Here is a 24,953-nt window from a genome sequence, read left to right on the forward strand (position 1 = left end):
ACATCTGAACTTGAGGAATTTGACCTCGTGTCTCCTGGCTGCCAAACCTTTATGTCACATTCTACAGATGTGGGCACAGCTGGAGAGACCTGTCATCTTTGTGTTCCCCTCTGACATCTTGCAGTGTCTCTCTTGATTGACACCATGAACAGGGCATTCCTTCCCTGATCTCCCCCTGCCCTCCCCCCCACCCCCCCGAACTGCTGTGTGGGTATCACCGGCAGCAGGGCAGGGAGCTGGAGAGATAGAGTCGGTGTGAAGTAAAATGCCTCCTTAATCATGAGGAGGACTGTGAGCACCTGGAGTTTCCCCGGGAGGTCTGGAGCGTCTAACCAAAGAGCTGCTGTCCCTTACAAGATGTCCCACCACAGAAAGATGTTAGCTGGTTGACACAGGCGATTGAGTTAACACAGAAAGGCAGGGCTGGGGCACCTGGAAAGGTCACCGGGCCAGGTTCTCAGACAGTCTCCCGCCTGGAGACTCTTCCTGTGTGTGTTGCTGGGAGGAAGCAAGGTGTGAGCTGATCTGGACCCATCCCTACAATTTAGTCTCAGGGAGGAACACAGAACACAGTAAGGATGATGACCAAACCATGCGCAGCTTGGCAGGAGCAGGCCTGGTGTGGGAAGAGAACTGGGGTTTGACTGAGCAAGATGTTTGCTGTTGTATATGGAGATCTCAGAACTGGGCTAAACAAAGTTCCCAACGAGGAAAAAACGTTTCCCAAAGGAAAAATCCGTTTCCTCTTTGGTGACCTGAGAAAGTTTACCACAACTTCATTCAAAACCTTCAGGCACTTGGCTTTTTTTTTTTTTTAATATACTTTACCTTTTTAATAAAAAGTAAAAAACAAACAAAAAAATACATCGATGTCCTGAATAGAACCTCTCTATGTAAAGATCTCACTAAACAAACATAGAACCAGACAAAAGAAATGGAGCTGCGCATAGCAATGTAATGTATCACGAAGCGCTTATATATGCATGTATATATTATATATGAGTTTGCAGGTACATGTGTGCGCACCTATGTATGTATAAAGATGTTGATATTTGCCTACATAAGTCACACACACATATATATATTTATACTGACCTCTTTAGATTGAGGTCCAAGGCACTTTTTACAATGAACAGGTTAAAGCCATTAGTTTAGAACATAACTGTTTCTGGGTACATACCAATTTATGGTGCCAATATCAGAATTCACCTCTTGTTCACCTTGAAGTCTCTCTGGTTGGCACAATGAATGAAGAACTGTTTGAAAAAGAAAAATTTGGAATGTATCTTGAAGTTAAACTTACTTCTCTGGCTAGTTTCCTCTAGGGGAGAAGAGCCCCCTGGTGTGGGTGCTGAGTTTCTCAAGGTAGGAGCACAGATGAGCAGAGAGCGCTGAGCAGAGAGCCTGCTTGGCCCGAGGGACCACCTTCTAGCCTGAAAGCCCTGCCAGCATAAATGAAAATGAAAAGTGAAGAAGGACTTTGAAGTAACTCAAAAGTATGAAGTGGGTGCTTTTTTAAATTAGACTGGGATGGATGAGACTGCCTCTCTGTGACTTTATATTGTTTCGTGTACACCCTCCAAGTTGTATGGCCTCACAGTACATTCTAAGGTGCATTCATTTGTATTCTTATGACCATATAGGACCTTTACTTCATCCCGCAATTCTAGTCTGTAAATGAGGGTCAGTGAAGAAGAGCTTTAATTTGCCAATTATTAATCGGTTGGTTACTCTAGCTGAGGTGATGAGGTCAGTGGTTCTCCACATTGTATTATATGCAGACCACTTCAGGGGGAGCTTTTCTTTTCTTTTTTCCAACTGGAGATCTTGCTAAAGTCTCATTGGCAGATTGCTCACGGGGCCCAAGATTCTGCATTTCTGACAGGTTCCCAGGTGATGCTCATGCATTAGCACAGGGCCCACACACTGAGTAGCAGCGGTTAGTGGAGTTTCTGTTAAGAGGTCTAGTTTCCCCACATCAGGAAGCTATATTTGTTTCTTGATCTAGACAGAATAATCATTTTGAGGGGGAAAATCAGAATATATTTGCTCTCCATACATAGAAAGTCTTAATCAGTCTGAGAAGTGCCAGAAGGAAAAGCTAGAAGACAGTTCAATTTAGTAGCAGAAAAATATTATGAGACAAATCAGTTACCACCAGTACATTCATCAGTCACTTATAAAATTGAGAATAAACGAATTTCCATTATCCCGTGACTGAGTAACCTGGTACAATCTGGCACCCTGGAGTTCTGGTGACTTTAATGGAGCCCAGCCTACCAGATAACTGAGAAGCAATACGCACACTAAGAGGATTTAGCTCCTTATGAATATGTGTGTTTGAGTGCGGTCTCAGCTATCAAGCAGATTGAAGCTGCCATGTACGTATCTTTCACAGGGCATGAATAACTAATGCCACTGAGGGGACTGCTAATTCCACTGGGGCCTTTGAGGCCCCAGTCTGACTTCCATTTCAACCCAAGTGAGTGGAAGCTTGAGAGCATTCCAGCCTATTTCCCAGGAGAAAGTCTGTATTTTGCACTGTGAATATATCTGGCTATTTGCAGAGCATCAAAGGGAAGACCTGCTCACCTAGTTAAATGGCCTTGCTGATCCCTGGCTGCGTCTGCACAGCAGGGTGCCTGATTGCTCACAATGCATGGAGACCCTCTTGGGCACTGATTCTTGGGAATCTTTGTCTGTCACCAAACATCTGTTTTTACCTAGAAATAGTCCCTTGGTCACTGAGAGGAGGGAAGCGATCATTTCTATGTGTGTTTCCATTGCTACCCCAGAGTCGGAAGGAAATGGGTTTCATGAGTTGTTTGAGTAGAGAATTTCCCCTAATTTTGTGAATAAAGGAAAATACCTTGATGGAAATGCTTTCTTTCCTCCCAGCTAGAGTAAGCCAGCAGAAAAAGCAGCCCAGCTCAGTGCTGGATTTTGCTGTGCCTGTCCTGTCTCCTCCCTCTTTCCTTTAGGAGCTGTGCTCCATGTGGTGGATAAATATGTGGAATCTTGTTCCCACCAGGATACTGCCAATTCATAAAAGCACATCTGTGCAGTGGGTCCTCATTGTCACTGGAATAGCAATCCCATTTTACTCTGACATAGAAAGTCACAACGCTTAGAATTTCGAGTCTTTCATGTCACAAGAGAACAAGACTCTTCCTTATGCCCAATTGTGATATTGCCAAAGGAAAAACTGGCTGGCTGCGTTGGAGACATATAATTTACATAATGGGGCCTTTGCATTTATATAGAAAGAGCCTGCTCTTTTATTAAACTGGCTTTGCACAGCGACTGAAGGAGTGATGGCTTTTAAAATCTCTTCTGAAATGGCTTGATAGGATTTAGGGTAGACTTATTCTTCTAAGCTTGGAATATGTTCTTTTGTCTCTAATAGCTGGGTCTTAGAGAATTTCAGTGTGACAGTTCTGTGGAGTTAGGACCCAAGTTCTGTAGACCTGGTGTCCGGCAATCAGTAACAGTGATATGTACCCAGAAACAGCGGTTGGGAGAGCAGGCGGACACTGGACCTGCTGAAGACTAGTTTGATACAAAATGTTAATTGAAAGTTACAATATATTTTATAATATAGCAATATATTTCATATTTAAAATAAACTGTTATGCTTTCTCCTATCATTAAAAAATAGCAAGCAGTACAGAGGCAAGATGCAAATTCGTATCGAAGCCCATCTGATTCTGAATATAAGCATTTCCATTTCTGAGTTTGCCATGAAAATGTTTCCTCCATTCACATCCTGTCGCTTTTGTTGTTCTCTTCTGGTCAGTGCAGGATGGAGGGTCTGGGACCAAAATTGAGCCGTTGTGCCCGAAAAAGTGAGTTTGATGAAGGTGGATTGGTCCTGGTTGAGATTCAAAACGGAGCCCACGAGACACAGCCAGAGAAGGCAGTCCAATCCCGCACTTCTTGGAAGCTGGACATTGGCTCTTCAGTCAGACTCACGTTTGACTTGTACTGATTTCTTAACTGACATATTGACTATAGAGCCCCAATCTCCTTGGGCTCCTAATGGTTGGGGTGAATTTTGTGCTTTTCCTCCATCAGCTTGGGTGGTCACAACGTCTCTTGTTTGTTTCCACACTTGGTCCAGGCCCAAGATCACAGCTTCCAGAATGTGTTTCTCAGGTGTGTAAACAACTGCCACAGAGCACTCGGCACCTAGATTTGGAGGTTACACGTTGAAGATTTGACAATGGATTGTTCAGAGGGAACGAACTCCAGTTCATATTTGGGCATTTCCAGTAATAGTATAAGGAAAAAAGATCACAGTTATTTTTTTTTCTCTATTTGTATATACCATTGCACTGAGTACGGTTTAATAAGCTTCTATTTCAATAAAAATCTACCCAGTACTTGTCTAATGGGAATTTAGTGTTAATGTCTAACCATGCAGCCTGGCACACACTTTCAGGGTGAAGGCTACTCACCTAGACCAGAGGCAGACACTTAACGATGCATCCCTGTAATACTCCTGTCTTAGTGTATCACTGATACTGTTTCCATAATGATTACTTTGGTGGCAGTAGAGAAAGAAGGGAACTGTCCAGGCGTCATCAAGCCCACAAACTGCAGGGGGAGGAAGTGGCTCGTCCATGCCTACCAGGAAGTCACAGATAGCTGTCTAAGGTACTGAAACCGAAGACTGCAGAACCAACAGGGACAGCAAAACGACCACCAGCAGATCTTAAATCTAAGCAACTTCCAGAGAAGCTGAATGACTGGATAGAACTAGGGATGTGGCTGGGTTTTCTTTTCTCTTAAGGATTTAAAGTTAGTAACTTCTAGGATTAGAAAAAACAAAACAAAACCAGCAACCTAGTGATAGTGCAATGACTTCATAGAGTTTTGGCTGTGGCACTGTGAAGGTAGCAACACCATCTGTTCTGGAACGGAACATTGATTTTAATTTGGGGTGCACCATTATTGAGGTACCAACTGAGGGAAGAGAGAGGTCCTGGAACTGTGCTAACCCCATGTTTCTCCCTGGCGATTTCACTACCTAGTTGATATGTAGTAATTACTTTTTGGTAACTGTTGACTTCATGCACATGCAACATCAAAGAGTGAGCTTGAGAGTCAATCTGGGTAATAACAGTGATTCTATTTTTTAAAATCTATTGAGTACTCGGCACTTCAAATATTAACTATTATTTTCATTTTAAGTACAGAGAAATTGAGGTCTGAGGTTAATTGGCCAAAGATGTGGATCCTAGTGTTAAGTTTTATTTATTCTGATTCTGTATCACTAGTTTTCCCTTTCTCCATAATTAATTACCAAAAAATTATGGAAAATCTAAGGGGCATTAAAATAATTTCTTCAGTGATATCAGTGATATTCCTTCTTGGCTTTTAATCAGTAACAATAGCTGGCACTTCGTTAAAAGTTTGGAATTTACTTGCACGTACATTTTCCACACCTCTTACGCTGTGAGAGTGTTATACTGCTGACCTCTACTGGGGTCAGAAGTCTGTGTTGACTCCCGGCTGCACCCCTCACTCTTCTGGATTGTATTAAGCATTTCTAGAGATGTGAAATCATGCATTTACGTCCTAGAGGATGGTGAGAACAGTTCATAGACACTTTATGACTATCCACTAATGCTGACCACACACATGTGGCCTTTGATCCAGAGGAGCAGCTCTTTATTTGAACTTCAATCTAAGGAGGAAGGAGCCCCTGGTCTGGCATAATTTACGACGTGATGCTATGTCCTGAAATTCCACTGAGATTAGTGGTCTTAAGGTATCCTAGTACATCCCTCACTTTACAGTACATGACACTATAATATGGCTTAAGTGACGAGGGGAGTGGCTCTATTATTTTTAATTCAAGTGTATAGATACTTGGGGGATATCTGAGTACTGAGTGATCAGAAAGGTTATCGTGGGAGCTCTGAGTCATTGGATCAGCATTCCCGGTATGAGTGTACTCAGTCCATTCAGTATTATAATTCATAATTCTTATATACAGCCAATTCTTGAGTAGATAATTGAACCTCCTCCACCACAAAACTTGAAAATAAAGAACAAGAAAGCATGGTTTGAAAATGTACCTGCCCTCTTTTCCCTCTGGACTGTGATGCTGAGGTGCAGGGATTTAGCAAAGGATGGGCTGTGGGAAGAACACCTGGGTGAGCTCCCCTCCGATGACCCCAACTGAAATCATCAAGGGGGGCTATATTCATGGGAGAATGGGCAACTTCTCCACAGAAAGCTCAAATACTAGTCCAGCCACGCAGCTTCCCGCTCCTGACTGCAGGATCAACATGCAGAGAACCAATCACTGGTTCCTGCTGTTGCTGCTTCTTGAAGAGCAAGTATTCTTATGCCAAGATAAAAACCGTAACAGAGCTATTGCACTACCAATAGGTCAAGACACATGACAAATGCCCACCGTGGCACCCCAGCTGCCGGTGGCTACTGCTGCTGGAAATAACCCCAGGGCCTCCCTTTACGAGTGTCACTAGCTTGGCCTTCAGGGTTTACCTAAGTGAAAACCCATGACAGAGGGGTACTGGAGAACTGTCCATTGCAAACCACAAGGGACCAAGGACAGGCTTTGTACCCTCTGGGACAGAAGGAGGGCACTGGAACTCTGGATGTCAGGTATTTGAAATGAAGACTAGATGCCTGTATGTGTTCCTGGGTGTGCACACAGTCACAGCCTTACAGCGGAATGGAAAAAGAGGTCGAATCAACAGCCAGGGTGGTAGGGTAAATGATCAGGATTGGCACGCTGACCTGTCACTTTGCGAATGGTCTTAATTTTGTGAAATGGAGCTAATGTCTCCTAGAAACTGCATGGTTATTTCATCTGTTTAAACATTGGCTTATATGTGCATCTGAAATGTCATTGAAAACAGGAAGACCATGCTTAGGACAGGAGGAAGAAAGGAGGGGGGAATTTTTCAGATAATCCATAGTTAAAAGAACGAGTAAAAACAATAGCAAGCCAACAGTAGTATGGCATCTGTGGTATGCAAAACAATGAATGAAAATGTTAAAGGTGTTACGCATGTGAAAATGAACCAAATAAAGGAGGACAGCAAGAACACGAGACAAAACATTTGTCACAAGAGACCAGATCTTCTTGAAAGAGCAGACTTAGTTCTAAGTCCTTGGCCTTTGGACGTGAAGCTGTTTCCCTTCTCAGAAGAAAGGCCCAGTGCTGCACAAGAAAAGTCTCCCCAGTTAGACACTGCCGTCAGAAGGGCGCAGACATCCCGCTGCAAGTGAAATCCAACAGGACAACTATGTGCAAATAGCAGCCTTTAGTTTTGCCCTAAACAGACGAAGTATTCCTCACAGCGCCATTCAACTCCCCACAAGCAGAAATCCCAGAACTCAGAATGAGAAAAGGGATTGACAAGCCCAATGGTTTGCACATCATAAATGTGGCGTGTGGTCAGATTATAGAGTGATGAAAAAATGTTGCATCCGCCTGCCCTCTCCTTACAAAGCCTTTCTCTACACTGGGTTTTAATAGTTCTGAAATCTCTTGGAGTTTGAAAGATAGTAGCATAGCTTTTGCACCAAGATTAACATGGCACAGTGGGAACAGGCTACTGACAAATCCACATGGTTTCACCTTACCCACCAGGACCCCTCAGGGCGCCCTTGTTCTTATATCTTTCATTTTAAGCTGGTTTCAGGTCAGGTGCAAGGGACCACTTGTGCTGCTACTATCACTCCTCCTCCCAGCTTAGTGGATCTTAGTGGAGACACTTAACCCTGTGCGGTCCTTACACCTGGGACTGGCACCTGTCGCTGGACACGTACAACTGAACAAATCCCCAGACAATACTACTCACGCAGGTGTCCCTGGGATGCACAAGGCACAGGTCCTGCCCCTCCGTCACATCCAGCCACCCAGTCGGTTGCTCCATTGCAACACCACCCGTTTGGATAGAAGAGAACTGTAGGAGTGGTTATTTGTAAAGGATTGCTTATCCCTCCAGAATGCCAGCAGTTCTGGCTTGGCATCTGTCTCAAGCCAAGCATGGTCACAGCCAGGACAAAGCAACCTGTACCAAGTTTGAAGGGACCTGCATCTCTCGTCACCATCAAACTACCTGCACTGAAAGCACCCAAGTGTGGGGTCAAGCCAACTCCATACACATCTTGAGAATACCTATGCTGAGCAGGGTGAGGGACCAGGCCCCTTTCTATTTGGGTCAAGACCTGGGTTAGCTGGGACACATTTATGTGTATGTGGGGGGGGGGACTCACACACTTGCAAACACATGGGCTAATATGGGTGTTAATATTGGAGGGAAAATTTGGCTTTTTGTTTGTCTTTTTTTCAGTCTAAATTACGTTTCCTGACTATCAAGTACAGGAGGAAAGAATGTTTGGCAAGTTGTGGGTACCTCTTCTTTGCTTTTGTCACTTGGGCTTTCTTAGACAAAAGGAAAGGAGAGAAGTGTGTTCCCGGACCTCAGTGGCGAGGAATCCATCTCCCAAGCCTGACACCAGCCCTTCCCCTGGGGTGCCCCTTTGGGCCGACTTCTGACTTCTTCGCTGTTGGCTGCTCAGTGCACCTAACCCCCCACCCCACCCCCCGTGAAGACCTGAGATTGAGCGTGGATTTCTGTTCTCCACCAACTCTGCAGCAAGGGCCCTGCCAGAGGCGACGCTTCCTGTCATCTCCTCTTCCCGCTCCCAAGTAGAGGCACCTAAACAGAGATTAGATTTCTGGTTTCAAGGCATATCGAACCAAGCACGCTGAGTGAACACGAATTAGTTAATTAGCGTGGTCTCTCTTCCTTCTGTCCCCTGGTCTGAATGTTCCTTGATGGCAAAGTGACCAGGGGAGAGTTGATTTGCATCTTAAGACCTATGGGTAATGCTTCTGGAGTGGGGAGTTTTATTTAGCAACTGCTTGAACTTGTGTATGGGGTGGGGAAGGAGGTGGAGCTGACCCCAATCGGGCTGTCGGAGAGTGGGGTGTGGGTGGTGCCCACCGCCACACTGACGCCCCGGGCCTCGATGATGGCAGACAGGAGCTGCTGCTGTTGCTGGCGCAGGGTCTCGGCGACGAGCAGGGGCAGGGAGTTGAAGCTAGCAGTGAGATGCTCCAGCTTGGACTCCAGGCTGCCGATTTGCTTCTCCAGGTCTTCGCTCCTATCGTTGAGTTCTGTGATCAAGTCATACATGACGTTCTGCATCTGTGTAGACAGACAAATCATCACACGGGAATGAGCAACAAGAAGAGAGAGACGGACCACCGGATTACATGGGAGCGACAGCCACACCAGCCAGCCTGGACTGCTGAGCAAGGACAGTTTGCCTTCCTGAAGACATGGAGCCTCAAGCGGCCTAACATTTTTTTCCCTCATTGCAAAGGTAATACATATAGTTGGGAAAATATATTAGAAAACATGTAGGATGGAAAAGCAGCAGCACTTTTTTTCTTAAATGAAGGGAGTCATGAGCTGTCCTCCAGGTCTTACTTCTGCAGCCTCAGCTCAGACAGCTGCTGGAGTCTACTGATCAGAGAGGGGCACGTGGTGGGTGACCAACCCTGCCAGTGAGGCAGCTCACTAATAGTTTTCTCCCTAGGGGCCCCAGCCTCCCTAACCACTCGGGGCTGTGAAGTTAGTACCCCGCCCCACACCCCTGGCCGACACGCACACAGCTCCGGACAGCACGGGGCCAGTTTGTACAAGGCAGCACACCCCTCGGCCAGGGCTGCAGCCTGCCTCGCAAGCTGCTCGCTGAGGTCAGTCCCCTCCCTGGTCGAAGAGGAGGTACACGCCTCACTGTGGATCACCCTGCCCAGTCCACTCCCGTGTTCCCCTGGGTGGTCTGAGGCCCTTGTCTGTCACATCACAGTTCACACTCTCTGTCTTCCCTCACTCTGACAGCCAACCACCCCCCGATAAGCCTCCTGTACCCAGGGCTGTCTCCCAGCGCTCCAGGGAGCTTCTCCTCACATAGCCCTCAGCTGATGCCCTGGTCTCCGCGAACAGTCACTTCTCAACGGAGCCTCTTTCACGTCCTGCCTGACAGAGCACCTGCCCCCATCCCTGCTGACCCCACTAATCCTGCCCCACTTTTCCTTTTATTCACACTGCCTTCGAACACCCGGGGTACTCTGCTGTTTGTTCTGCTTATTGTAGCTGTCTGTCGTGGCTCCTGGGGTGGGGAGACCTCAGCCTTTGTGTTCACTGATAACTGAAAACCGGGTCCGTCACATAGAAGAGGCTCAATCAAAGTTTTGACATAAGACGCTCGACTAATATCTTTGATGACGAATGTTCATACACACATGTGCTCAGCAGACGACTCTGTACTCAATATTGGCGCTAACAAGTGTTGGTAGAAAAATGAATAAAATATGGGCACAGGTCAAATTCACCACCCTTCCATCCTTTGGCCCAGGTGGGAGTTTTGCGAAGGTGGGAAAGATCTTTTTTGCCACAAATTATTTTCTTCTAGCTAGATGGTTTGTCAGAAAGACCCTTATGCCTACATGGTTTAGATGGTTCCAGTGAGACCCGAGTGACTGAAGAAAAGGACTTCTAAGGGGCTCAGCCACAAGGCACACTCCTCAGGACAGAGCCTTGGCATGATCTTGTGAATGAACTTGAAGGAGGTCACGAGAGCAGGAGAGCAAAACTGGGGTGTCCACAGGGAATTTAAACATAATAAACTTGCCTTCTGAAAGTTTAGTCACAAAACCAGGTCGGAGCAGAACTGAATAGAGGGGCTCGTGCCAATAAACACTTTTCCTTCCTAAACCTATTTTTTGCCAGTGTTCCTGCCTCCATGACAGACACTGCCATTCAAAACGTTCCCTCCCCCCACCCCCAGAAACCTAGGCGTCCTCCTCCCCTCTCCCTCACATGTCATCCACAGGAAGTCTGTCAGCCCACCTCTAAATATCCCTCAATTGCAATTCACTGAATGGCAGTTGAACCACTTGGGTTCCAGCCAGGACCCGCAAGCAGGCTACTGAGTGCTCCCTGGTCACGCCCATGGTTCCGATGCCACTGTCATCAGGCAAGTTTCTGATTATAATTTGGCTCCTGGGTTGGTCTGCAGCGTCCTCGTCTACGGGACAGCCACACTGCTGCCTGGAAATTAGCAAGTGCTGTGATTCTGGGTGTCGTCACGCTCGGGTCCAGGAGTGAGCCTCCTACGCTGCAGCACCCCGCCCTCCGCACTGTCACTCTTGGGACTTCTGGTCACATGCCAGTGACACCCGAATCCTATTTACCTGACATGTCAAGTTACTACAGGAAGATGCAGAATTTATGGGTGCTCCAGGACCACGAAGTAAGAAACAAGGTGAGGAAGAACAAAAGAGGAATAAAGGAAGGTAGGAAAATATGAGAAGCCAGAGGGGAAATGGGAGAAGGGGATGAAAGTGTGGCTGCTCCCTTCCCAGCTAGTGAAAGGCCCATGGGGAGCAGCAGAAGAGCTCCCAGGAGGTGGAAGGAGGCAGCAGGTGTTCGAGAGCCGGGCACCTCCCAAGATCCCCTTGGAAGAGAGGGTGACTTCTGAAGAGAAAGTACTCCTTTCATGAATTAAAATTCACAGTCTCCTCAGGTGCACTTTCTCCCTGGGGTTTGTGGACAAACCACAAACATACTTGGCCACGGAGCACCGAGTCCAGACCCCTGGGTCTGCTCAGGGCTGTCACTCGCCAATTGCCCGACCTGGGACAGTCGCTTTGCCCCTTGGCATCTCGGTTTCCTCATCTATGTTCACCATCAGAACTGCATTTGCAGAACTTCATGGTTTACAAAGCACTGTCACAGATAGCTGGATGACTTGAACCTCAGATGTGAGAAATTCTTGTTAATCTGAATTGAAGGAAATGAAGCTAGTAGAGTCGCAGCCCTCTCCCCTGTTCAGTAAGAGAGCTGGTCAAGACAGAAAGTAATATTTGGAAGCCACATGTCATTTTCTTAATCTAGAGAGGTGCTAAAAGCTGGGGGAGGTGAGTTGAGGGCGGCGAGGAGCACAGACAGGACAAGGAGAGAACACCATGTCACTGTCAGCCTGTCCTTTTGCTGAGTGCCAAGGGGGACATGGACCAATGTGAACTATGTTAAGCAGCTGCCAGGGCCTTGGGTGAGCCCCCTGGAGGAAAAGACCAAGACTGGACATCAGATACGCCAGGTCTCACACCACTGCCAGCCTAAGGGAGTCTTGATTGACCCGCCCTCCACACCCTCTCTTTCAAGGCAGCTTTTTCCCTGATTAGTAATGGCTTGGTTCCTCCACCCAACTCATACCAGCCTCTTTCTGCTTCGGCAAGTATCTGCTCTCATCTCGGTGAGAGGCTGGTGGTGCTTTGGAAATGCAGGCCTGAAGGTTTGGTTTGCCTGTGTGTCCAGCCAGCTGAGAGGAGAGGTGGGAACACTGCTGCTCGTAGAAGAAAGATTTTGAGGCATTGCCTCCTTTGGCTCTTCTTGAACCTCTCAGGATGGGGCTCCCCCCACTTTTCCTGGTCACAGCTGTTGGTCCAATGCTGGACATGTGACTCTTAATTGGCCAATCTCTTCGTCTCTTCTGAGAATTTAGAATTAAGACCAGTAGGAGGACAATTGTCTTTGTTTGTGGCTAGAACCAGCTCATGGCTCTCTGGACAGGGGCCTGCCACAGAGACAGGAGACACAGACAGACCTCTGTCCAGACAGACAGAAAGAAAGGGAGGCTTGAAGCACACACTTGAACAGAAAGAGAAAAATGAGATGGTGAGAAAGTACTTCCTGGGTGTGAAGGCTTCCAATGTTTGGTTCTAGTTAGTTCTTCCCTAAAGTCTGGCCACACATACCTGCTCTGAGGTTCTGCCTGGAATGAGACTCCCTTCTATCCTTATAATAAAGGCCTCCATTTGAAATCTATACCCAATGGATTTCTGATGCTGGAACCTGAGAACTTTAACCAACATAACTGAGACCCCAGGGGATTCTCTCCTGCACCCAAGCAGTCCCTCACACACCCCTCCTGCAGGCTTTTGGGAGACCCACACTGCACCTCATCACCTCCTCTTAAGTCACACAGCCTGCGGGCTTCTCCCCACCTGTGAGGTCACCCATTCCCAACCTGAAGTATTCCCAGGCCAGAGGCCTTTACTTTGCCTTCATCCCTTCACTGCAAGGCACCTGCAGCTGGCCCAGTCAATTGGCATTCTCTCTGTTTGCTCCCTCTTTGCAAAAGGGGTTTAATTTGCTTGAGGGAGTTTCTCTTGCTTACCCAGGGACCATGTGCCATTATGATAATCGACATCTATTGGAATGTTCCAGCAGCCTGACCTTGGCAATACACCTTGACACATAACTTCTATCAAGAGGCCGTGAGGAGGGGGCCTAAGAAGAGGGTTTCTTTCTTCGTGGCTCCACTTGGCCCTACGAACAGTGCAGACTTCCTGCCTTCACTCAGTGATTTGCAAGAGGAGTCAGTTTCTTCCCATGTGTGAGGCAGAAATACAGGCTTGACAGTGTGATGGCAAGCCCCAGGGTTCTCAAAGGAAGGCTCTCTTTCTGGACAGCTCATTGTAGGTTATCTGCTTATTACAAGGTAAAGCAATGCACCCACCATGACCAATGTGCTGCCAGAAACCCTGGATGGCAAGGATGGAAAGATGCAGGGGAAGGAATTTCCAATTACAATAGCAAACTGCAGGATCTTTCTCGGTGGGAACGAGGCAATGCCGTCACTACCTTCACCATTCAGTCCTTGTCAGCGGGCTTCACCCCAGCGAGCGGACTCTCGCTCATCCCCAAGAAGCCCTCAGAAGGCAGTGAAGAAAGCAACACACTATAAAGGTTTAGTAGGTTGGCTTAGTAATTCCAAGCCAAGACAAACCTGAGCAACTGAACTGAAGAAACAAATACTAGTCTCAGTAAGACAAATATAATATGATTCTACTTGTCTGAGGAACCTGAAGCAGTCAGCTTCGTAGAGACAGAAAGCAGGATGGTGGTTGCCAGGAGATGGGAGGGAGGGCTGGAAGGTAAAAGCTAGAGTCAGAGCCTCTGAAGACTCCAGTTCTAACACACACACACACACACACACACACACACACACGGAGATACACACACACACAGATACACACACTATTACAACACAAAGCAGAACAAAGCAGTTTTTGTTTCATGGGCACACAGTTTCAAGCTAGCAGAGGAAGAGAGTTCTGGAGATGGGTGGTGGAGACGTTCACAAAGGAATATGAATGGACTTAATGTCACTTAAACACTGTGACAATGGGAAATGTTGTTATATTTTACCACCACTAAAAATATCAATTAAAAAGAAGGAAGGCAACTAGAAAAGAAAAGAAACAAATGGCAGGTTTTAAAAGGCAGCAGGACATGCTAGTAGGTTGCAAATGTCAGCCATTTGAACCCGGATCCTTTTTTAGGAGAAACTGTCCTTGGCTTTCCTGGTCTTGTTCTGTACTTTTCGCAGCCGCACCTGAGACTTCTACATGCCAGTGTCTGAGGACACTTGGGGGTGTCTTCGGGCTTTGCTACTCACCTTGGATAGGTCCACCAGCGTGTTGGCTTGGTCACTCAGCTTCCTCTGCTCCATCTTGACACTCCTTAGTCTGTGGGAAAGAGTTGCCACAGCCACACCCTTCAAATATGCATTAAGGTTTGGCCCCAGGAGCCAATTCACACCTACTGCAATCCATTTTGGTTTTGGAACCTACACATGAACCTTGAACATGAGGGAGAACTGAGCGACTCCAGGCCCCCGAGCTCCGTCTTCACGCATACTCACCTTCTGCCACTTCAGTGTCCTGGCTACTCTCGGATCATCCCCCCACTTCTACGTCTGCACCGTCTACCTCCAGGGCCCCATTATCCACCTCCAAATTCTCCCCAGACCTCCAGGTCAGAGTAAATGTTTCCATTCCCTGCTTCTCCACTATGCTTTTATAATACCTCTCAGAGAAGGCTCTCACCATCATTTGTTCTGCTTTGAGTTGTAATGTGGTGTGTGTGTGTGTGTGTGTGTGTGTGCGCGCCTGTGTGTAGGATGTAAGTCTGCAGAGACTGACTCCAACTTCTACCTTCCAAGGCAGCCTGGAAGTAGCTAAAGCAATAAACCAATAAACATACTGGTCTGGGCCTGGCTTACCACCCTGAGTGTGCTGAGTGGAACAGAATGTGCCTCCTGAGCGTACAGGGAGACCCTGAGCACAGTGGGGTCCCACCACCCTGATGTGGGCATCTGGCAGAGCAGCGGGGGTACTCACTGGTGGATAGCCTGGAGGAACTTCCTCTGGTGCTTCCTGACTTTGGCGTGGTCAATCTTCTTTAGTAGCTTTGTGTGTTTATAGATTAGCCACGTTTCCCGAAGGACATTGGCTGCAGCATTCTTGATCTAAAGGAAAATAAATAAAAGAGATCACAATCATGTTCTTTTTCTCGGGTTGACAGAAGATGTTTTTGGTGTGTTGATACAGTCTACCTTCTTTTTTTAAAGATGTATTTATTTATGCATTGGGTACAGGCCAGAGGTGCAAGGGGAGGGGTGAGAGGATTCACCGGAGGAGACAGAGTGGGGAGCAGAACAGGCTGACTGACAAAGTACACGGCAGAGGGGAGCAGCAGGCAGGTCAGGAGAGGTCTGCTGCATCATATGAGTCAGTTCCCTGGCTGGGGATCGAACTCATGCTGCAGTGGCTGTGATAGCTTCACAGTACTATGCTTTAACCCATTGCACCACCAGGGAGAGCCCGATACAGTCTGCCAATAAGGAAAGCATTGTGCCATCATCTAGTTCCTTAATCAAATCATGAACTCTAGAAAGGATGACTAAAATGCATCCCCTGTTAATCCTGGGCTGGACTTAGCAGGCTGGAGCTGAAGTCAAGAGGTATTTCTTGTTTCTTTCTTAATTATTCCAGGGCTGCCTCTCCACTGCTGCTGCAGAGGCTATATTTAGACAGGCTCATCACCCAGACTCAGAGGCCGGGGGCAGCCTCTGAATGCATAAATATACATTGTTCCTGCCCTTGCCTGCACAGTTCCTCGCTCTCCCTGAGACTTGAACAAGCACACGACACATTTCTTGGATTCAAAGAGTAAACAGATTTTCTATCAGCTGGAGATTTTAGAAGTCCTCTTTGAGGAAATATCTCTCCTACAGGATGGGAGCACAGATATCAACAAGGCCAGTGTTTCCTCCCCCAAATGGACAAACACTGGACCCTTTGGTGATGCCAGCTGTAAATGTAATTGGCGTGCTGAGACGATGTCTAAGCAGTGCCCAAAAATCAGAGACAATGTTTAGGTGTGAAACCAGAGCTGCATCGTTTCCAGGGCTGACTTCTGTGCCGTGAGCGGTGATCACACATTTCCACATGCAACGCTGTCATCTGTTGACATGGAAACCACTGATATCACCCAGCTCACGGCAGAGCTGAGACATATCAATGGTTTCCAGATGGCAGGGGACAAAGTTTTAATCCAAACACAGACATCTTCAGCAATTAGTAACGAGAGCAAGAGGAAACATTTCTTATTAAGCACAGTTAAACAGATTTTTGATTAACGGGTCCCACTTCTGTCAGCCGTGCAAATTGGCACAGACCCACAGGCCCCGGGCCTCGGAGTAAGTAGGCCAGCCTAGTAGAAATCGGGTGACTAGCCAGAAAGTATTTTAATAAAACGGGAGAGCACAGGCCTGCTTCTTCAGACTGACACCAGCAGATGGGACTTTGTTAAAACGCTGAGCCATGTGGGAAGGCCAAGGAAACATTGTTTTGCAGGCTGATAACTTTTGTGTGTGTGTTTTAACGATTTATTACTAAGGCTAGGTTATATTTTTTCATTGGCGTTGAAGTGTTTTTAAAAGAACAGCTAAGTCTTCTCAGAAATGTCTAAGTGACATAAATATTGCTTTTTTGTGCAGTAAAAATCCACTGTGAATATGATTTTAAGTGACTTAATTGCCCACCCCTGGCACTTTCTTGCCTGAAAGGAAGCAAGTGATAGTGGGTGGCAGCTGGAAATGGTACTTGTCCAGGTGATGAGGCATGGGGAGGTAGAGAAGAGAGTGGTCCCTGGGGTCTGTCCAGGGCATGGCATGGACAGCGACCTCCTAGCGAAAGAAGCAGCATCAAAGGAAAGCAGGTCTGGGCAGCCCTCTGTCAATGCCACTGAGAAGGAAGCTGACATGTGATTTCCTCAGTTTCCCTGGTGTTCAGCCTCCACGGAAGCTGCCTCACAGACACAGGAGGGGAGAGCCTATCCCTGCATGTAGAACCATCCAGAGTCTACAGAGTCCCAGTTTCCAAAGTCTCCTCTTTGGAATACTGATATTCCTGCCTGGCATGTCATGGATGGACCCATGAAAGCTGTCTGTAGGCTGGTATGGAACAAACCTTCAACACTGGAAAGACTATAAATGAATCTTTGATCCACTAGTGACCAAGGTGTTTAGGAGTAAATGTTTAATTATCTGTAAGACAGGAAAAATAAATCCTTCCCCAGAGGTTGTTTATGAGGCCCAAAGGAGGCGATGATGGTGGTGCTGACAGGGAGCCATGGCCGGCACTCAGCAGGTGCAGGTACACGTGTGCCCAGCTGTCACCCAGGCAAACTCCGTGAGCACCCCCAGCAACCCTGGGGCTAGCCCCGTTTCACAGAAGAAGAAGTCAAGACACAGATCAATACTGTAAATGGCAAATGGAGTTGATGGGATTTAACTAAACTGTATAGTTAGTTATTATCACCTAAACCAGACCCCCCTTTAAAACTTATAGCCACCAGCTTCCAATACGGGGCATGAGGGCCAGAATCATACAGCTGGCTGATGGCACAGTGAAAACAAAAGCCAGGTCCAAGGAGAGCAAACGGTTTCCATGTGGTCTGAAGAAAGACCTGACTGGATTTCATCTCTACACAACAAAATTATTTCCTGTTTTCCAGGATCAGGGAATTGGAAAAGACATTCGATTTATTTTGTTTGTTTGTTTAAATCGGCATGGCCCTCAGTCAGCATATGAGAGAACAGGGAGTCCAGGCCTGCTGCTGAACTTCAGCCCACATGAAACCCTGGGAAGCTGAGAGAGGCCGTCATCACCTCATTTTACGGGCTTGAACAGGAGGCCCCTGAGTCCCTGGGAAAGTGATGTTAAATGCAAGCCTTGGTGCTGACTCTGAAATTAATTGCCAGCAAACAGCCTGGCACAAAGCTAAGAAGATCAATATCTTCAAGAAAAAAAGAAATAGGCTTTTAACTGCACTGTGCTCCCCAAGTCGACAGTAAATGCTGTCATGACTGGGGTCGACCTCCAACTCACTGGCTGACTGCTCTACGCATCGTTGGGGTGGGGTCAGTGGACACCGTGTGTCCCTCTTGGGATATTCTGAGCTCTTGCAGGGCTCTCGAGCACTGTTCCTGATGGGGACTTAGGTGCCCTTTGAGCCCTCCTGGTGCGCAGGGCCCCTAAAGGTATTCCTGGGGCTGCCGGGAGCTGGGAAGGATGAAGGATGAGCAAGGTCGGCCTTGGTCAGGTGGGCTGAGGGATGGCCAGAGGAAGGAGGCGTGTGCACAGCTCCAGACCCAGGAAGTGCAAGAACTGGTGTGCTTTCACTCCGGGGGGGTCAGAGAGGGTCGTGCTGCGGAAGGACTCTAAGATTAACAGGTGTGGGCCAGAAAGTCGTCAGCTGAGACCCTGCAAATAATGTGGCAGCTGGCATTTACTGAGCACTTACTGTGTGCCAGCTTCTGTGCTTTGTGTTTACATTATTCCATTAACCCTTAGCAAAACCTCAAGCAATGGAATTTATTATCTCCCATCTTGGACCCGTTACTGAGCTTGGGACCCGATTTTCTCATTTATTCTTTCAAAAACAACAAGAACAACAACATTCAGTGGGCCCCTTTGATGGGGCAGACACAGTTCTAAGAGGGGAGAAAATTGTCATGAGTGACCCAAGCACTCCCACCTCACGGAGTTTACTATCTTGAAGGGATGGGACAGCAAGAAGCTGCAGAGAAAATGCAGTGTGGTGGGGAATCAGCCAGTGATGCCCGTGTTACTGCCTGGGAAGTGGGGTTGTTGTGTGGATGGAGGGTGGGGGTTGTACCCATAAACATTAGGCAGAGAGCCAGCCCCATTAAGCCTCAATACATGGCTGGGAATATACTCCGTCTCCCCCGGTGCCCCAATAAATGTTAACTTCTTTCTCTCTCCCTCTCCCCAACAAAAAGAAAACATAAAACAGAACACGTATGTTTGTTCTTTGTGCTCTTGGACGTATCACCCACGTCAATGGTTTGCTTTTGGGCCCTCTCTGCCAGGGTGAACTGACACTCTGTATAACAGGGTCTGTGGGGTACAGAGGGCTCTTCTGTCCTCCCCATTCTCCAGCAGCCACAGGGAGCCTGCTCGGGAATTCCAGAAGCCCCGACAGTGGATCCCCCTGGAAGAAATCGTTAGTGTGTCTGTGATGCACCGGGGATTCTTCCCAGGGAAAGGGCTTTCCGCCTGGGAGGGAGGGAGGGAGGCACATTAGAATGGCAAGTGGCTGATTTTAGATGAACTAAGTCCTGAGAAACATCACAGTTTGAGAACCCACAGATTGGCCGTGCCCCACACATTTGACTAAAGGTGTGCATGACCCACCGTCATGTCCCCTATGCCTCTGCCAACCCTTCCTCACCTCCACAGCTTTCTGTGGGCTCCCCAGCTTCTAGCCCTTTCTTGTACCCACTAACAGTCTCTCACCTTCCTTACCCCATCTTTGTCCATCCTCCCAGTTCAGGCATTTCTGCTTGCCTGGCCTCAGACTGAACACTTAGAATGGAGATGCCAGACCCGTGGTTGGCAGGAGCCAGGGGCAGAAAATGAAGGAGAAAATAGTTCAAGGCTGGAGTTTGAAGCTCTTTCCCCATAGCAACATGGCAGTGAATGGGGTTAATTCTGCAAAGCTCTGAGTGTGATGCTTCACTAGTTTGGAGCGAAGCAGGCTTGGGCCCTAACCACCATGCCAAGTTCCAAAGAGCTCTGGAAAGCCCACTGGGCTATGGCTAGAGAACTGCCTGCCAGACAACCGGCTGCAGTCCTGGCTGGAACCCAGCTGGCCGCAATGGCTGGGCTGCTCTTGCCTCACTGATCTCTGGGGTGCAGCAGTGCAACCCTCAGGGTCCTTCCAGTACACTGTTGTTAAAGGAAAACCACACCCAACCTGTCTAGGACAGACTCAGACTGTCCTGGTGAGTAATAATAATTTACACTCTCCTTCTAGAGAGAATTTGCATCCCTGATAACGACTCAATCAATTATTTGATACATTTTAAAGAGATGAAGTCTTGTTCTGGGATGCTGGTGTGGTCCACCAGCTGTCAGTCCCTTAGCGTCAGTCTAGAGGCCTTTAACCAGAGGCCTTCTGCTCCAGGATAACGAGGACATTGTCTTTTCCTATAAAATAAGCTCACTATGAGTAAATCTTTAAGTTTACCTGATACATATGTGTGTGTGTGTGTGTGTGTGTGTGTGTGTACATACATACAGCAGGATTGTGATAAAACTTATGACTATAGAAACTTTTCTTTGCATTGTTCTGGGGGTGTGTGTGGTCGGGGCATGGAGATCATTAAAGGTGCGTGAGCAGGTTGGAGGCATGTTCAGTACTAAATCGATCCACACAAGCAGAGTGCCATACAAGCAGGAGCCAGGGAAGCACCGTGCAAGGCGTGGAGCAGGCTGCAGGCAGAAGGCTGGAAGAAGCCACTTTGTGGACACATAAGGCCAGGGCAAGGTTGAAACAGGCCCAGAAGCTGCTTGGATCCCTGTGAGGTCCAGGGCACAGAGGGGTTGGAGAAGCTGCCAAATTTCCAGGCCTAGAGGCTGGCCCAGTGATGCCATTAGCTGGCCGGAGTGGCTAGAAGAGGTGTTAATTTAGGAGAAACGGGACTGGCTTCATTTTGAGTCGTTGATTTCATAGAAAATTAGACTTGGATGAAGGATTTGGGGCAAGAAGCCCCTTGCAAGGGTGAGGGGACACAGTCCTCAGCCAGCAGTGGCAAACAGCATCTCCTGTCCACTCCACCTCTGAAGCCAAGTGTGTTGGGGCAGCCTACCTTACCTTGCAGAAAGAAGAGGCAGTAGGTATGAGGAAAGGGACCAGCTCTTACCCATCGTGGTGCCCCCCAAACCCACAGTGTTGTCTGGCAGGCAGATGACCCCTGCGAGGGGGGTGTGCAGAGGTGGGGGTGCGCAGTGTTGCCGGAAGGTGAGGACCTGGTATCTTTTCCACAGTCTCTCCATGTGTCATTTACATATATATTATCCAGTAGCCGAGAGGTTAGCAAAAAATTATAATTATAGAATAACAATGGCAGTAACACTGGAAAGGCGTGTGGGAAGGTCGGATTGCATTAAATACAGAAATGACATTGCCAGCAGGGTTGACAAGTTATACAAATGAAAGAAGAAAAGCCATAGGGTTCAGAAAAACCAGCAACTGAGCTTTTCTTATGTGTGCGATCAGGCTCCCCCACCCCAAGATAAATAAATAGTGTGACTCTCAGGTAAAGACTAAGCTGGAGCCTTTACAGCAACACAGGGAGGGTGAGAGAACACTAGACCCATCTGACGATTTTTATGATTTGTAGGTTATAATATCTTCTTTGTTTTTTGCTTAGGAGTTTGAAGAACTAAGGTTGTATGTGTTTGTAAGAGATTGCCTTTTTGTCTACTAAATCTACTAATTGTCCTCTTCTGAGAGGTTTGCAATTACGCTGCAATCACCTGCACTCTGAGAATTCACTGAGACCTTAAGAATAGACTGATCCTAGCTGCTCTGACCAAGGAGCCACCCCAGCTCGACACGCTGGCTATTTGGAAAGGAGAACGTGGGTATCTGGGGTAGGATGGTGGATTGCTCAGAGCTTAGAGCAAGGAGACCTGAAGCCAGAGCTGGCCAGCCAGCAGCGAGTCCCTGCCAATCAAAAGATTTAAAAGAACCTTTGTGAGTCTAGGTCCTTCCAGCTTTGAAAATCCGCTTTCTGCAAGAACCATGGCTTTTGTGTTTTGTGGGTTTTTTTCCCTCTGGGAAAACATATTAGACAGTAAAGGGACATTTCAACAGATTTCAGTGTTCTCAGAAAAGTGAGATGTTATTCAATTAAAAAGGTGCCTTCCACTCATGGATGAGCAATAAATATTTGTTGATTTGATTTTCAGTCCTACTTTTCAAAAAGTAAGTGGACTTGAGGAAGATTTTAGAGAATCAATTTTGAGAAACTGAAATTAGCAACCACAATCTCATCTCCTTCTACAATTATACTACAGAAAAAATGTTTATTTTTCTGTCGTATGAGAGAACTGGCTTTCCTTGCCTTTATTTTCCTCTAGTGCCTGATTTACAGAATGAAAAATAGAGAGGACAAAGGAAGAACAGGAAATGCAAAGTATATCCTTGGCTTTCAAAAGCCAGCCAGAATAAACAGAGAGATGGTAATGTCTGCTTTAGGGAAACAGCTTCTGGAAGAGTTCAGAGTGGAACTCTCTGACCCCTCGCTCCTGCACTGAATTATTTCAGGAGAAGAAGTGCAACCACATAGATGTTCCAATAACTTGTAATTTGCTCAGTGCAGAGCATGACTTCGCGTGTGCATTAGAGGACTGGGGGAGGGCAACTAGGTTCTAGCGTTCGAGGTGAACCCCAATGGGGCACAGCCCTGGAGCCTGCCATCATGATGCCACCAACCATGTTTTCTTTGGTGCAACACAGTTCAGGACCACAAAGTACCAGACACCACAACAACACAAGAACGTTTGACTGTACGGCTCCTTTTGACATCTGTGGAAGCCCTTTAAAGAAGTCAATCGACGTAATTAAAGACCAAACAATCAAACACCATAAATAATTCTGCTGAGAAACTGGAGAGGCCTTGGCATCTGCGCATTCTCCTCCTGCCTTCCCGAATAGCTGTCTTTCTTTTTCTCCTTCTCTCTCTCTCTCTTTTTGTTCTCTCTCAGGCTTTGTCTCTATCTCCAACACATTTTTCCTGTGCTACAACATTAATCACTGAATATTTTCTCTGGCTTTCAAAAGCCCAGTCAGAATGTGCTTGCCCATGAATCTCCTAATCCACTTTGGTTCCAAATGAGAAGTGCTTGTTATGGCAGCCATGACCCCAGCACAGGGTTCTCACTCTTGCCGCATGGAAAGGGGCGTCTGCAAGAAATCATATTACTGACCTTCGTTCAGCCTGCAGCTCTAAAGAATTTTCCATAAAAGCTGTCATTAAATAAACAGCTCCTGCCTTGCTCATTTGGCCTGCTGTTCTCCTGGAAGGCTCATTTCTGTCTCTTCTTAATGGGCCTTTTCTTCTCTGACAATTCAGTGGGGTGTCAGACTTCGAGCAGCTAAATGATCTCCCCATTCCTGCATATTTTCAGTGCTTCATCCTCCTTAACCACTTTCAGAAGGGTACAAGTGAGAAACATTATCCGGAAAATCCAAAAGGGGAAAATCGGATGGTGATGTTTTGATGAACATTATTTAGGAATGTGGGCTCCGCTGTGATGAGAGTCTTTAATGATTTCTTTTTTCTTTTGAAAGGACTGGATTTAGATACATTTCCAATAGCATGTTTAGGACTCTCTACTGCCCTTCCTAATGAGAATCATGAAAACATTTGAGCATAAACAAAACATTACCTCATGCTGGCTGATTTATTCAGTACCATTAGGCGAGGAGGCGGGTGACACCATTGTATGCTATAGATTTAATTATCAGGATAATTATTTGGTTGCCTGGACTGGGCACAGCCATTTAAGAGAAGACAGGAGCCAGGGGTGTTCAGACTTGGTGCCCGTTTTGTGGAGACTGTCTGCACAAGTCGAGGGTCCTGCCTCCCTCCACGGAAAGGTGTGTCCTGACCTGTGCAGCTACTTCCTGACTAGCTTTCAAGAGGGTGTCACCCCCCTAGAGATGTGGGCAGTGATGCGTTACCCGTTTGGTGAGCTGAGTGTCCATCATGAAGTTGTGCACATGCTTCTCGGCTTTGGTGAGTTCCAGCTTCCGGGCCACCACGGCCACCACGAGGGCAGTGCAGCCTGCACCCTGTTGGGGGAGAGAAAGAGGGCAGGAGAGACGCGCGTCATTACGCGGCCAGGTGCAGGACTCCATGTTCCCCGGGCGCTGTGGGGCTTCCCGGAGTGAGGGGGCACCCGAGCTCCCCAGCCACACACAACAGTCAGGGCCCTGGCTACCACGCCCGCGAGGGGGATGAGAACCCCCGTGGCTTAGCTACGAAGCTGACCTTGGGGAAACTGAGTCTTCAGAGAACCGACAGGATCTAAATGGAGCAGGAGAGCGGATGGGGCGGAGGCTGCAGGGAATTTAAAACAACAGACGATGATCACCAGGTCATCCGCCAGGCCGGTCAGGGCAGGGCAGGGGGAGGGCTCCCTACCCCCTCAGGCAGCCCCAACCCATTGCCAGCCCCAGCCCGCGGGCTGGGAGGAAAGAAGTCCAGCCCGACCTGGGGGGCTGGATGGGCACCTGGTGGCAGAGTTTGCCTGAACATATAACCTCGGAGGACGGCACCCCAGGGACACGGTCGGCGTGAAGGTGTACACTCGGTGACAGTGCTCACTCCTCAGTCGTGTTTTTACCAGACGTCTAGGCTGTGACTCAGCACAGGCAATCGACTCTTTTTTGCCTTCACCAGGAGGCTTAAGTGTCCACCATCATGCAGAGACTCTAAAGACAACAACAGCACTTCTGCCTCAAACTGTGATGGAGGGAACGCAGGGGAGAGTAGCTCAGTGTTCTGCAGGGGCAGCTCCACTCCCTGGGACACAGGTGCCCGAGAACAAGCAGGCTGGGGGGGGGGGGCGCTCATTTCTCTGCCCTGTTCTGCCATCACTGGCTAGCCTGTCTAGGAAATGAGGGGTGGGGTGGGGAGTTGGGGAGGGTGGCTGACTGGAGCAA

General features: G+C 47.7%; 1 protein-coding gene across 1 annotated transcript in view; it reads right to left on the minus strand.

Moving 5' to 3' along the window:
* Positions 1 to 8,654: 8,654 nt before the first annotated feature.
* The window catches only part of KCNN3 (potassium channel, calcium activated intermediate/small conductance subfamily N alpha, member 3), a 61,694-nt gene continuing 45,395 nt past the window's right edge, over positions 8,655 to 24,953 (minus strand). Inside the window, exons 4-7 of the mRNA XM_012733255.1 lie at positions 23,970 to 24,080; positions 15,248 to 15,375; positions 14,524 to 14,593; positions 8,655 to 9,197 (exon numbers count right to left, since the gene is read on the minus strand). Coding sequence (XP_012588709.1) covers positions 8,901 to 9,197; positions 14,524 to 14,593; positions 15,248 to 15,375; positions 23,970 to 24,080 — 606 coding nt within the window. The 3' untranslated portion in view covers positions 8,655 to 8,900. The remainder of the gene's footprint in view (positions 9,198 to 14,523; positions 14,594 to 15,247; positions 15,376 to 23,969; positions 24,081 to 24,953) is intronic.

This window comes from Condylura cristata, unplaced genomic scaffold, assembly GCF_000260355.1.
Source record: "Condylura cristata isolate star-nosed mole 26May11 unplaced genomic scaffold, ConCri1.0 scaffold00040, whole genome shotgun sequence".
NCBI lineage: Eukaryota > Metazoa > Chordata > Mammalia > Eulipotyphla > Talpidae > Condylura > Condylura cristata.